Source organism: Gigantopelta aegis, chromosome 14, assembly GCF_016097555.1.
Source record: "Gigantopelta aegis isolate Gae_Host chromosome 14, Gae_host_genome, whole genome shotgun sequence".
In the NCBI taxonomy this organism is placed as follows: domain Eukaryota; kingdom Metazoa; phylum Mollusca; class Gastropoda; order Neomphalida; family Peltospiridae; genus Gigantopelta; species Gigantopelta aegis.
Window position 1 is genome coordinate 32,972,245 of NC_054712.1, and position 15,669 is coordinate 32,987,913.

General features: G+C 41.9%; 1 protein-coding gene across 3 annotated transcripts in view; it reads left to right on the forward strand.

Moving 5' to 3' along the window:
- The window catches only part of LOC121388790 (probable leucine--tRNA ligase, mitochondrial), a 39,535-nt gene extending 24,549 nt beyond the window's left edge, over nucleotides 1–14,986 (forward strand). For all 3 annotated transcript variants that reach the window (XM_041520287.1, XM_041520290.1, XM_041520289.1), the window contains exons 20-25: nucleotides 323–413; nucleotides 2,161–2,324; nucleotides 3,880–3,957; nucleotides 4,724–4,879; nucleotides 7,044–7,112; nucleotides 14,182–14,986. In XM_041520287.1, the coding sequence (XP_041376221.1) occupies nucleotides 323–413; nucleotides 2,161–2,324; nucleotides 3,880–3,957; nucleotides 4,724–4,879; nucleotides 7,044–7,112; nucleotides 14,182–14,460 (837 nt within the window). In that variant the 3' untranslated portion in view covers nucleotides 14,461–14,986. The remainder of the gene's footprint in view (nucleotides 1–322; nucleotides 414–2,160; nucleotides 2,325–3,879; nucleotides 3,958–4,723; nucleotides 4,880–7,043; nucleotides 7,113–14,181) is intronic.
- The last annotated feature ends 683 nt before the right edge of the window (nucleotides 14,987–15,669 follow it).

Here is a 15,669-nt window from a genome sequence, read left to right on the forward strand (position 1 = left end):
TGAATATTAAAATGAATAACCTTTGGATAATATACAAATTTATAATATTAATCATTTCACAACTTAATTATCCATTGATCAGTTATAATTAAAAGATCTAGGGCCGAATTTATGAAGCCTGTTTTTGTTTTTTTTAAACACAGTTGTTTAAGCATTGTAAATATATGTACAGGTAGTTACACGTGTGTAAAACAAAAACTTGCTTCGTAAATTCAGCCTGTATTGTTTGAACAATAGGTGCATGGTTCCAATTTTAGTTTTTGCTATGTTAACCAATATTTTTCTGACCAGTATAATCTAGAAAAAACACTGTTTTTTTCAGGATGTTATATCAGAGTTTGGTGTTGATTCAACCAGATTGTGCATCTTATCAGGTGTGGCCCCCAAAACAAACCGAAAGTGGTCAAATGAAGGTGAGCAGTTTTGAGAAGAAAAAAAATGGTTTAAAGATAAAACTCACACCAGCCTCAGTGGTGTAGTGGTTGAGCCATCAGACTTAAAGGTAGAGTAAACTCAAACAAGAGATTTATGTGTTGGAAATATGCATACTCGACCACCAGCACATACTGACACTTTAACAAATGAAAAACGCGTAATTTTAGAGTTAATAAAAAAACTGCATATTATTAAGCCTATTGTTATGCTACGTTCGAGCAAAAACGACCACTGACGATACCCAAGTGATAATTTTCTTTTCTTTGGTCAGTTTTGTGATTTTAGATGGGAAAGTCTACTTAATCAAGGGTTTTACAGAATTACTTACAGAAATAAAACAAGACGGCTGATCGATTACGATTAGAGGGATGTCCGTGCGGTTAACACACAATACCCTGTGATCTTAATAAAAGAGGCACGTCTTTTTAGTGTGTCTAGACACAGTGTCTGGGGACCGTCTAAATATACACCTGCCAATCAGGAACCACAGGTACCGGCCACAGAAAGAAAATACCAATTAACTAAGAAAACACTCCGATTATATGTACAAACCATAATACAGTTATTTCAACACTTTGACAATGGTGGTTTATTTTGTATTAAAAGTAATATATAATTGTTGCTGGCTTACTGGGATGACTATTATTACAGAATATTGCGATTCGCATCTGCAAAAATCAGGTATGTTTTGTTTCTTCAGTTCGAAGACTATTCCTGACGTGACACATTAGGTATTACGTAATGACCAGCTCGCTAGAGGGCGTATTCACTGAAATGGTACAAAATGGCTGCACCCGTTATACTAGTATATAATAGCCATCACATTTAACCATTTTATTAATTAACTATACGATTATACTTGTTGATATTAAGCAATAATGTGCATTATATATCATTGAATATGCATACCAAGTCAAATGCCTTGATTGTCCCCTCCTTTAAGACTTGTAGGTACACACCCAATATATGTATGTACATGTATGTATGCCCACAAATGACTGTCAGGTCAGATGTCGGGAATTAACGTGCTTATATCAATGTAATGTTCAAGCATGCTCATTTCAAGCATGATTTCTGACTAGAGCCTGAAACTACTTGGAACGAGAGGGGTGGGGGAGTTTGTTGTTTTTGTGTGTTTTTTTTAAAAGTTAAAAACATTTATACAGATGATTAGCTAAAAATACTTAATTGATGGTTAAATAGACTTTATTTACAAAGAAGTTAAGAGGGTTTAAACAAAGGGTTAAAAAAGGTTTCTGACACACCCCAGCTCCCACCCAGGGCTAGTTACACCTATCAGCAGCAGAATAATATGCCCATGATAGCAATATGAGAACAGAAACAGTATTTGTTTACCCCATCAGAAATATAAAAAAAGAAGTAGACTAAATTTAATTCACTACTTGTACATGTATATGACATTGTATTGTCTGTATGCTATACAAACAGATCTGAAATCTACACATATTTTTACATAAGAACCAATGTTCAAACCTTCCTGACTCTCCGACATAGATAAAAAATGGACCTGGCTCCTGGACTAATGTAATGTGAGATCGAATGTCAGCAGCGACACTGAATGTCAGTAATACGGTTAATTTCTTGATAATGGTTTAGGGTTTTGATTGCAGTCACTATTTGCTGTTTCTCTTTATGAGATCCCTTATTTCTTTCTATCCGTGTATCATCAGATCTCAGCTATATTCTGCCTTTAAATTTCTGCAGCTTTCAGAGGAATACAGAACTGGCAGAACAAAGTGTGGAAGTTGGTGACAGAGTACATGAACAGTGTCAGTTCTAGGACCAACCGAAACGAAATGCCGTCGCCAGAACTGGTTGCCGAGTGGAACAGTAAAATATCCAACCAGAGAAACCTTTGTGTGCGAGAGGTAGGCTGGACAAATGTCTTATGTAGCTTCATGCAAGGAATGACGTCTTGTGTGATGTCATACTGCAAACGGCAGACTTATTCTTTGCTCATAATCATGCACAGATTTGACTTAAAATACAGTAATTGTTGTAATTACTGATAAAACATTTCACTGAAGGTTGACAAGTATTAATAAGAAAGTTAAAGTTTGTTTTAATGACACCACTAGAGCACACGTATTAAATAGAGATTATTATACGAGCTTGTGTGTCGTACTGATTTTACGAAATGAGTGTGAGGATTTTGGTAATATGGTAAAATTAGTATGACACACACGTGAGTGTAATAATTTCTTTATTATGCATATTATTATTTTATTTTTTTATGAATAACAAGGACAGTCTCAAAATGTTTCAACCACAACTAGAAGGAGCCGATGAAATGACGTCATATTTCAAATGCATAGTCTGAGCTAGGACTGGAGAAGCAATGTCAGGTTTTGACGTCGCTTCCTCAAATTATTTCATTACACTTGTTATTACACGTGTGCTTCGTATAATTATTATTATCTCGGTTATGTTGAACCATGTAGATAATAACACTTGTTATTACACATGTGCTTCGTATGATTATTATTAACTCGGTTATGTTGAACCATGTGGATAATAACACTTGTTATTACACGTGTGCTTCATATGATTATTATTAACTCGGTTATGTTGAACCATGTGGATAATAACACTTGTTATTAATTTACACCTGTGCTTTGTATGATTATTATTAACTCGGTTATGTTGAACCATGTGGATAATAACACTTCTTATTACACCTGTGCTTTGTATGATTATTATTAACTCGGTTATGTTGAACCATGTGGATAATAACACTTCTTATTACACCTGTGCTTTGTATGATTATTATTATCTCGGTTATGTTGAACCATGTGGATAATAACACTTGTTATTACACATGTGCTTCGTATGATTATTATTAACTCGGTTATGTTGAACCATGTGGATAATAACACTTCTTATTACACGTGTGCTTTGTATGATTATTATTAACTCGGTTATGTTGAACCATGTGGATAATAACACTTCTTATTACACGTGTGCTTTGTATAATTATTATTATCTCGGTTATGTTGAACCATGTGGATAATAACACTTGTTATTACACATGTGCTTTGTATGATTATTATTAACTCGGTTATGTTGAACCATGTGGATAATAACACTTCTTATTACACCTGTGCTTTGTATGATTATTATTATCTCTGTTATGTTAAACCATGTGGATAATAATAAGAGAAACAGGATCAGCTTTGCTTGATTTTGATTTGGAATAAAAATGCATTGCCTTGTGTTACCTTTATGTATCCCACTACATGCAATTGACTGGTCAGAATGTCCCAACAGCCAGTCAATTAAGTACAGGGAAATTCTACTAAAGTGGGAGGTCGGATTAAGTATTTATCAAAAGGGGAAGCACTGAAAGGTTCCATCATACTGTTGTAACTGTAAATTGTTTGTGTGTTTAAAAACATCATTTGACATACCAATCTTTTACTGCAGGTATCATTTCACTTCGGCACGACATTCCTTCTGAGCGTGGGTATTTCTCGTATGCAGTCATTCACAAGTAGTCTCAAGGTGTGGACATAGGGTCGCTCTACAAAACCCTAACATTTACTAGACCCTAGCAGTTTTGTATTCTTACTCGACTTCTTAACTACGATCTAAGGGCTTTCACATGTTACCCCTGTACCTTCACTCAGAGGTGTTTGAAGTTAAGAAATGGAACTTTGTGGTGTTTTTAACAATTCCTAAAATGTGTACCCTCATTTTCTTCCATAATCAGGCAGATTTAATTGGATCTCATTGAATTTTATTATAAAAATTATGTAGAACTAAAATGGTAGTGTACAGGGATGGTGTTAATTAAAATTGCCAATTGCCTTTTCTCCCACCGCTCGAAGTGCATGTTAAAATTAAATATTCAGTTATCTGTCTACTAGTATTTTTAAAATACATTGATTAATGAAATATCAAATATTGCTTAGCATATTTTGTTCTAAATTATTTACACTGTTTCGCATTAGATTAGTTTGCTGCCATGACAAAGACTGCTCCTGCTAATTTAAATATTTTTGGTTAAGCAGAACAGCACATACCATGACTGACTCGAATTAGAGTTTATGAGAAAATTGGATTGTTAAGTATTCATAAAACCACATATTTCTATTTATTTATTTTTATTTATTTTATTATTATTTTTCAATTAATGTATTCTGTTACATGTACGTTGATCATTCATATGTATGGTTTTTGTGTTTTTTTATTATTTTTTTATTTTTATTTGTGTTAGAAAGTGTAATGTAAACTTAAGAAAACACCTCAGCATGTCTGACTTTTTCAGAAAGTGCCACCTGCAGTGCTCAGCGAGAGTTTAGAGTTTGAGCGAGCTTTAGCCGATCTGATTTTAATGGTGGCCCCCGTAGCTCCACACTTCACCTCAGAATTGTGGGCAGGTCTTGGTTCTACCGTGATACACACTAAAGACATGTACCAGTGGGTGAGTCTTATACCGTGATACACACTAGACACCCGTACCAGTGGGTGAGTGTCATACCGTGATACACACTAGACACCCGTACCAGTGGGTGAGTGTCATACCGTGATACACACTAGACACCCGTACCAGTGGGTGAGTGTCATACCGTGATACACACTAGACACCCGTACCAGTGGGTGAGTGTCATACCGTGATACACACTAGACACCCGTACCAGTGGGTGAGTGTCATACCGTGATACACACTAGACACCCGTACCTGTGGGTGAGTGTCATACCGTGATACACACTAGACACCCGTACCAGTGGGTGAGTGTCATACCGTGATACACACTAGACACCCGTACCAGTGGGTGAGTGTGATACCGTGATACACACTAGACACCCGTACCAGTGGGTGAGTGTTATACCGTGATAAACACTAAACACCCGTACCAGTGGGTGAGTGTTATACAGTGATAAACACTAAACACCTGTACCAGTGGGTGAGTGTTATACCACATTACACACTAAACATCTGTACCAGTGGGTGAGTGTTATACAGTGTTACACACTAAACACCTGTACCAGTGGGTGAGTGTTATACCGTGATAAACACTAAACACCTGTACCAGTGGGTGAGTGTTATACTGTGATAAACACTAAACACCTATACCAGTGGGTAAGTGTTATACCACATTACACACTAAACATCTATACCAGTGGGTGAGTGTTATACAGTGTTACATACTAAACACCTGTACCAGTGGGTGAGTGTCATACCGTGATACACACTAAACACCTGTACCAGTGGCTGAGTGTCATACCGTGATACACACTAAACACCTGTACCAGTGGGTGAGTGTCATACCGTGATACACACTAAACACCTGTACCAGTGGGTGAGTGTTATACAGTGATACACACTAAATACCTGTACCAGTGGGTGAGTGTCATACCGTGATACACACTAAATACCTGTACCAGTGGGTGAGTGTTATACAGTGATACACACTAAACGCCTGTACCAGTGGCTGAGTGTCATACCGTGATACACACTAAACACCTGTACCAGTGGGTGAGTGTTATACAGTGATACACACTAAATACCTGTACCAGTGGGTGAGTGTCATACCATGATACACACTAAATACCTGTACCAGTGGGTGAGTGTTATACAGTGATACACACTAAACACCTGTACCAGTGGGTGAGTGTCATACCGTGATACACACTAAACACCTGTACCAGTGGATGAGTGTCATACCGTGATACACACTAAACACCTGTACCAGTGGGTGAGTGTCATACCGTGATACACACTAAACACCTGTACCAGTGGGTGAGTGTTATACAGTGATACACACTAAATACCTGTACCAGTGGGTGAGTGTCACACTGTGATGCACACTAAATACCTGTACCAGTGGGTGAGTGTTATACAGTGATACACACTAAACGCCTGTACCAGTGGCTGAGTGTCATATCGTGATACATACTAAACACCTGTACCAGTGGGTGAGTGTCATACCGTGATACACACTAAACACCTGTACCAGTGGGTGAGTGTTATACCATGATACACACTAAATACCTGTACCAGTGGGTGAGTGTCATACAGTGATACACACTAAACACTCATACCAGTGGGTGAGTGTTATACCGTGATACACACTAAACACCTGTACCAGTGGGTGAGTGTTATACCATGATACACACTAAACACCCGTACCAGTGGGTGAGTGTTATACCACTTCACACACTAAACACCCGTACCAGTGGGTGAGTGTTATACCACTTCACACACTAAACACCCATACCAGTGGGTGAATGTTATACCACTTCACACACTAAACACCCGTACCAGTGGGTGAGTGTTATACCACTTCACACACTAAACACCCGTACCAGTGGGTGAGTGTTATACCACTTCACACACTAAACACCCATACCAGTGGGTGAATGTTATACCACTTTACATACTAAACACCTGTATCAGTCGGTGATTGTTATACCGTGATACACGCTAAATGCGTGAGTTGACTAGTTTGTTACAAATTTTATAAAAATGTTATATGCTTGTGGGGTTTTTTAAACCCAGAACTATTTGTCAGTGTGTTTGTTTTTAATTGATGTAACTGTGTTAATATATTCTGATGTCTTTGTGGGTGTGGTTTCTTTTTCAGAATAAAAGTGTTCTTGAACAGACCTGGCCTGTGGTTGACGACAGTTTCAAACTGCCGCTAGTAATCATGGTAAGCAAATCGGCTTGTTTTTAGTTTGCTAATCTTTATTTTCACTCCACTGGTGTGTAAAGGGCTGTGAGTTGTCTTGTCTTGCCTCTAAAGTTCTCTTTGTTGCTTGTTGATAAAAGCAATATGTTTCACTGTACAGTAGAAGCAAGATTTCTCTCTTGATCTTTACTGGCCTCGGTGGCGTCGTGGTTAGGCCATGGGTCTGCAGGCTGGTAGGTACTGGGTTCGGAGATATGGGATTTTTAATCCAGATACCGACTTCAAACCCTGAGTGAGTGCTCCGCAAGGCTCAATGGGTAGGTGTAAACCACTTGCACCGACCAGTGATCCATAACCGGTCCAACAAAGGCCATGGTTTGTGCTATCCTGCCTGTGGGAAGCGCAAATAAAAGATTCCTTGCTGCTAATCGTTAAATAAAACATTTCCTTCCTTCCTTGTTTTCTTCCTGTGACACATTTCTTCAATTTCCTTTACACTTTATTTACAATCTTTATGTACATGTAGGTCACATTCAAATGAAGGTTTAGTGAAGTTAACATTGCATAGCAGAACAGTACTATAACATTTCTTACAGCAGTCACAGTTAATAGAAAAAAAAATTCTTTTCAATATTACCTGTCCTCAAACAAGTGCATTTCCCCCCCCCCCCCCCCCCCCTCCATGCAAGTGGACTGGTCCGATCATCCCAACAGATAATGGGACGGCCTAAATCTTCTACAGCATGGTCCCTTGTAGTTCCGGTCATGTGACTATAGCTTCCTTCTTTTCCTCTTCGCTATACTGGTCGGATGTGTTTCTTTTGGCTCTATTCTTGGAGTCAAAGTTTTTTTTTTTGTGTGATAACAATTTGTGTATTTGACGGATTCGTTTCTGTCATTGTTGTTATCTTTCTCGTTGTACTATTTTGGCATAAACACTTGTTTTCAAGTGTGTTTTTTCTACCAAAATTGTTGTTACCGGTGAACATTGTGTGGTCGACATTTGCAAAGATGGCGGCCCCGTTACCGACTTTGTGTTTTTATGGTTGTCTTTTATTTCTCTTTGAACAGAGATAATTATTTACCATGTCGGATTCTAGTAATTTCCGAGTTCAACACTCTTGTAACAGTTGTCTTTGTTGTTATGTTTATCGTTGTATTATTTTGGTGTAAACACTTGTTTTCAGTGTGAAATTGTTGTTTGCCGGTTAACGTTGTGTGGTCACCATTTGCAAAGATGGCGGCCCTGTTACCGGTTTTGTGTTAATGATTTTATATTATTTCTCTTTGTAGAAATTGTTATTATATCTGATGTTTGTACTTCTCGTCAAATATCCTGTACTCGTTGCCAGAAGTTTTTGTCTAGAGACGATCCACTTGAGCTGTCCCTCGTGTCGAGTGCCCTGCTATTTGGAGACTAGATGTGACGCTTGATTTCAGCTGTCAGAGTAGGAGTTTGCTGTCTACTTGAACATGTTGTCAACCAGATCCAAGAAGACTGACTCTACATCGGCGGGATCTATGGCATCTTCCATAGCCGACTTGATATTTACAGTGATGTCGGCGGTTGCTTTCAGGGCGGATCCACAACCTGCAGGGGAGGGGTTCAGTTCGGGCCCCCCTCTTCATCGAAAGTGGTACCTAGTACAACTCCAGGACCTACGGCTCCACGGAAGTCACCAGCGGCGGCCAGTGGGTTCCAGTAAGTGGGCCGAGAAGGGTATTTCTTCATCGAAACATCCATCATCTTCGGATTGCCGTTCTGACCCATCTTCAACAGTGCGAGTGCAAGGGTCCAAGGATCACTGTAGTGGTCGAAGCCGAAGTTATTCTCCACGGAATCCAGCGGCTCCATCGGTTCCTCCAAGATGATTATTGGCGGATGCGGGGTCCACGGTATCCAGACGGGACCGTCCATGGTCCGACTCTCCGGTATCCACACGGGACCGCCCACAGTCCGGTTCTCTGGTATCCAGACGGAACCATCCACGGTCCGGGTCTCCATCGGGCCATGACCAGAGCAACTGGGTTGCCTGTTCATGGATGCTACATGACTTTTCTGATGATGTATCGCTTCCTGCAGTGCTGGAAGATCTGGATGCAGCAGACGACCTGTCACTGAGGGACTGTCTGGCTGTCATATATGAGATGCTACCATCGCTGGCCTATCCACCGGTTCCAGTCAAGAAGGGTCCGGTTCCGATGATCGCCACGGAGGTTCCACCGGCAGATGTCGTCATTCGATCGTTGGCTGCCACAGGCCCCCCGTCAGTTTACACGGCTACCAGTAAACAGTCTGTGCAGATTGCTTCTTTCAGCAAGCAGACTGAGCCCTGTAACGAACTGGAAGATTGCATCATCGGCTCACCGTTCGGTACCGTCGTCCCGTGATCGATCAACGTGGTACAGCGTCCAGGGTCCCACTGGCTCCTGCCGGTCCGCGTGTCCGTTTGCAGTCAGTACATCGAACCGCCCACACCGGTCGGCAGTTAATCCGGCATTCAGGGTTTACACCGGCTCCTGACAGGACTGTCCACGGTCTGTTTCCGTTTGCAATCGGTACATCGGACCGTCCACACCGGTCGGCAGCTGATCTGACGTTCAAGGTTTACACCGGTTCCTGATGACACCGTCCACGGTCTGTGTTCTGTTGCAGTCAGTACATCGGACCGTCTACACCGATTGCAGACAGTACATCGAATTGAATTGCCTGTGCCAGGTTTCTGATGATGCGTTGGCGCCTTCTGTGATAGAAGATCTGGATGCAGTGAACCACATGGCTTTGAGGGATTGTCTCACTGCGGTGTATGAGATTTTTCATCACTGCACCATCCACTGGCACCATTCTAGAAAGTTTCCGTTTTGATGATTGATCCGATGTCGTGGTTTTCATGAGTCGGCTTCGTTTGTGGCGTTCCCCATTCGTCACAACGAACGTATCCCATCTTCAACCTATCCTTCAACGGTGTAGCGCCAGCCTTGGATGACTCTGTTTCCGGCGGGACCAGACATCTTCCTAGGACTTACAGATCGGCACGTCCAGTCGATGGCTTCAGTTCAGCGTAGATGTTTGTACATGCTGTCCTATTTGATGTTTTCCTGGAGTCCATAACTCCTCAGGTGCAGGATGCCAGATAATATGCCTTGTTCCAGCCGTCGGCTTCGATGTTGGTCTGCCTTACATCTTTTGTGACGTCGATGTCCACTAAGGTTGCACACTATCGTCAACCGGCTTGCCTGAAGTGATCCATTCTTGACTGTCAACAAGCCGGACATCTTGGCAAACCTGTGGTCTACATCCAAGCTGTTTGCCATAAAGGGGTTCGACATTACAAGCATTCCGGGTTGGTGATGAAGACAGTCTATTGGTCCGGTCACTTGTGTTGGGACCACGTGCATCGGTCCATCTGTTGCTCGAGGAAAGTTCAGCGATATTTGCCAGATCGTTCACTATATCCGGTGGCGATGCAAGAAAGTCGCTACTTCCACTGGTTCCGGAAGTCATCCAGTTGCCATCATGTGATACGGGGTTTTACCATGATCGTTTTACTACGGTTCATTGCGGCTTATCAACTCACTGACGTTTACTGTTGTTACCGCTGACCGATGCTGTCTAGATGTCTCTGCTGATGTCTCGCACCGAGTGGTGTGACGGCCGTAGATTTTAGCCGGTTGCTGTTTGCGTTGATTCACTTCTACGTATATCGGGCATATAGTGTAGCAGGTCTCTACGCTGTCATTGGCTCTTGACTGTTTCACGGGATCACTGTTTCTGATGTCCTGGTTCCTGCATCACTCTACTACTGTTTCATGAAGTATCATTGCAAGAGTGATTTTGACGTCGGCGCAAGATTTGACGCTTAGAGGTCGACTCCAGCTTCGCCGTATCCAGTTGTTTCTGAATCCATGCATTCAGTACTAATTGCTGACGCGGTTACCAGTTGCCCTGCAGTTCAGTCCCTGATGGTGGCAATGCCAGGCGAACGTCTTCGACAGAGTTTGTTTGCGGCCATTTCTTTGCATCACCAGAAGCAGCCGTGTTATACGTCATCCTTTGATTGGAGCAACTCTTATGGTGGTCCATGGCGGCTTACATCAATCGACAGGGCGGCACACTCCAGCAGTCTTCTGCAGCTGACGTTTCGCCTGTACGACTGGGTGCACGATGTGCCTCTGCAGTTCCATGCATGACATATTCCATTGGTCCCCAACATCCTAGCAGACTGTTTATCCCGGCTGTCATCTCCTCAATCAACGGAGTGGATGCTACATCCGGAGGCTGTTCGATGGGTGTGCAAGCGTCTGGACACCGAACATTGACCAGTTTGCCACAAAGTTCAACCTTCAACTTCGGGTCTATGTGTCGCCAGTTCCAGATCCAGATGCCATTGACCTAGATGCTCTCGCCATCAGCTGGGATCAGATGGGTTCATACGCCATATGCTGTCCAGGGTGCTACAGTGGTTTCAACAATACTGTTGTCTGCTGTTGATCGCACCGATGTAAATTTGCTGCCTCTGCCAGAGTGGGTTCATCTGCTGCTGTACACACATTTCGGCTCTACCATTCGCAACCACGATTCTGCCAGCTACACGCGTGGATCTTATAGGTCTGACGAAGCAGGGTTTTTCTTCTCAGTCTACTGCGGCAATTCTGACGGCTCATCCATCATCTCCTACTGTGGTGTACAATGTCCAATGGTGCCTGCAGCATCAACTCCAGTCTCAGACGGTTCCTGTACCTCGTCGGGCTGATTCCTGGTGTACCTCCGTACATTTCTGAATCTCAAGGGCTCAACGATTGCGGGTTACATCTCGGTCTTCACTACTGTCCGTGATCCTGCTACTGGTACGAAGTTATCTGCTATCCCGGAGATCCATACGATGATTCATGGGTTTCAATCAGAAGATCAAGATCATCGCTTCATCCTCCTAAGTGGGTCTTGAATCTGGGTTTGAGGTCCTTGACTGTGGTACCCTATGAGCCGATGAAAGGGTCCTCCTTGAAAGCTGTTACTCGGACGACTGTCTTCTTGTTGGGGTTCCCAACGGCTGCTCATGTTTCTGAACTACATGCCTTAGATGTGGACCTAGTTCGGTTTCACCGTGAATGCAAGTCGGTTACCTTGGGGTTCCTCATAAACTTTGTGGTGAAGAATCAGCTTCCTGATCAACCGCCGCAAACGTATGTGGTTCAAGAGTTATCGTCCATCCTGGGTCCGGCTGATACTGAAGTCTTGGCTTTGTGTCCTGTTCGAGCTCTGAACCACTATATTGAAAGGACTCGCTCGTTCGCCAATGCCGTTCGAGGTTGTTCCTTTCTTCTCACCAGACGCACTTACCAAGAATACTGTGGCTCCTTGGATTGGATCTACGATTCTGTTGGCGTACCAGACTGCAGGTTTGCCTGCACATTCTGCCTCAAACCCACATGAATGGCATGCACTGGCCGCCACCATGTCTTTGCAAACACTCCTATCCAGCACATACTCACTGGCTGTTTCTGAGCGACGGACTCCATCTTGTCAACTCTTACCTGAGGGATGTCTCCACTGAGGATGTCGAGGACTTCCATCATCTGGGTCCTGTGGTGGCTGCGCAGACACTGGTGAACACTAGCAGTCCTCGTCACCGTTGAGGGTTGCTGTTGGATTCTAGGCTGCACACCAGGATGTCCTTCGAATCGAAAGCTGAGGACTGCTGAGACATTTGTTCTTTTGCACCTTTCCACGTACTGGTGCCGGAACCTTTGTCTGGACAACATTTTCCGTTGCACAATATGCATTTGGTATTATGTTTCCTAACTGGACTAACAGGTTTTTGGTGTACTGGTCAGAAAACACTCAGGGACCTGTTTAGTTCAGTGTTCTGATGGATGCACCCATACAATGTTGTTGCTCGTTATTTTTAATAGCACTTCAATACGTTGGGAGGTTACCTAATACCTGCATCCCTGGTGGCTACGTCTTCCCACCCTGTCAGAACCTGCATATGATGTGGCTTCCGTCTCCAGTTCCTGTTGGTTTCTTGGTGTCGGGCTTGCCACTGCTGATGGATGCCGCCTTTTCGGTTGTTGTTCCTAATATCACCTGCATTGGGCTGTGATGGGCATCCCTTGGAAGAGGGGTCTTTATGGTTGGCCTAACTCTTCCACTAGTAAGTCTCCCTCTGGTCTCTGGGAGTTTTTAAGAGCATCTTCGGATTTGGTACCCACCACCATCTGTTGAATGCTGCACTTTTTTGAGGACAGGTAATATTGAAAAGAAATGGAGAAAACTTTAAGTGTTTTCTCTTTTATAGATATATTACCTGTCCTCAAGGGTTTATTCCCACCCGTGCCTCCCCGCTTCCCATCATCCGTGTGATGCGCTCAGTGAAAAAGAAGGCAGCTATAGTCACATGACCGGAACTACAAGGGAGCATGCTGTAGAAGATTTAGGCCATCCCATTATCTGTTGGGATGATCGGACCAGTCCACTTGTGTGTGTGGGGGGGGGGGGGGGGAATGCACTTGTTTGAGGACAGGTAATATCTCTATAAAAGAGAAAACACTTAACGTTTTCTGCAATCTGTTTATTGTTAAACATACAAGTTGATTAAAACTGTAATTCTAGTTGTACTGTGATAATAACAGATAAAGGATGGGGAAATCTCACCTGCAACTTTTCTTCTTTCTTTTTTTCCATTCCTTTTACAATTTTTTTTTCTTTCTCTATTTTGTAATTTTTTTCTTTCTTTTTTTTCCATTCAGTATTATTTAGGGTCAGTGGTAGTTCAATGGTACAGCACTTGCTTGATGTGTGGACCGTTTAGGAACGATCCCAGTCAGGCCCATTGGGCTATTTATCATTCTAGCCAGTGCACCACAACTGGTATATCAAAGGGCATGACATGTGCTATCCTGTCTGTGGCATGGTGCATATAAAAGATCCTATCAATCGAAAAATGTAGCAGGTTTCGTCTCTAAGACTATCTATCAAAATAACCAAATAGTTGATATCCAATAAACAATGATTAATAAATCAATATGATCTAGTGGTGTCATTAAACAATACAAACTGTTTTTATTATTTTGTTGTTTTTGTCTGCAGTCAAATGGCCAACCAATGAGTGAATATTACCTGCCTTGGCAAAAGCTGAAGGTTTTGACGTTCAAGGAAGCCTGTGAAATAGCCAAACAAGATTCCCTTTACCAGAAATACTGCGCACCTCATACCATTCACGATGTGACTTTTACCAGTGGGACTGGCTACAATGTTTCTATAGATTTCATCAGCAGTGAAGCGAAGATGAGAATCAAAGAAGATAGTGAAAATATGGAAGCCACAAAGCTTGAAGATGAAACCAAAACAAAATCGGTGCATTTGTGATACAGCTGAATTAAAAAACAAAAAGAGAGAGAAAAAAGAAAAGAAACAAATTAATCAAGTTTGGCCAGTAACTGACTGGACCATCTGACCCTATTTTTACTTTGGTAAAACTAACCATGTTTGGCTGTGAATATTTTTAATGAATCATTTTAAATGCATTGTCTTTCTTGTTTACAATATCAGCGTGCTTCTTGTCATCTTAATGTTTATAGTAACACAAACTGCATTTTACTTGCCAATAATGATGCAGTTGTGGTAAATCAGGACGGAACGTCCTGCCCTTAAGTGGATATAGTCCCACAGACTGCACTTGTTTTAACCACTACCAAATATCTGCTACATGTTCTCTTTGAAACATGCCTACAGCATATAATAAATAGCAGTGATTTTTATGCAAAGTCAAGGATTCTAACTTTGTACAGGGTTGATACACATTTCGAAAAGTCTTTGGAAATTGATCTTGAATTGTGGAAAAGTTATGGAAATGTATGTCCATGCTGTAAATAAAAACAACTGTTGTAGTTTTTGTTGACTTGAATTGTAATTATTCAATCTTGAAGTTGAATCGTTCGGGGGGCTGAACCCAGTGGTAAAGTACTCTCCTGATGCGCGGTCAGTCTAAGATCGATCCCTGTCAGTTGCCCATTGGGCTATTTCTTGTTCCAATCAGTACACCATGACAGGTATGTCAAAGCCCATGGTATGTACCATCATGTGTGTTTGATGGTGCATATAAAAGATCCCTTGCTTCTTATGGAAAATTGTAGTGGGTTTCCTCTCTAGGACTACGTGTATATGTCAAACTTACCAAATGTTTGACATCCAATAGCCAATGATTAAAAATCAATCGTTAAAGGTAGGGTCAACTCAAACAAGAGCCTTATGTGTTGGAAAGATGCATACCCGGAACACCAACACATACTGACACTTTAGCAAATGAAAAACGCGTAATTTTAGAGTTAATAAAAAAACATGATTATTCCTGCTAAATGGGGGCAGCCATTTTGTTTCGTTTTTGTGACGTCCGGTGGGATAGCTTGGGGCGAAGTGACGTCAGCTCCTGACCATATCCTGTATGTACAGTGTAAACAAAAGCAGTAATTTTCGACAAGGCGCTTCTCTTCGATCAACCTGACTTGTAAAACAGCATAAATGACGTAATAATATAATAAACTATTTAACTAAATATATTTCAAGTTGCATTAACGG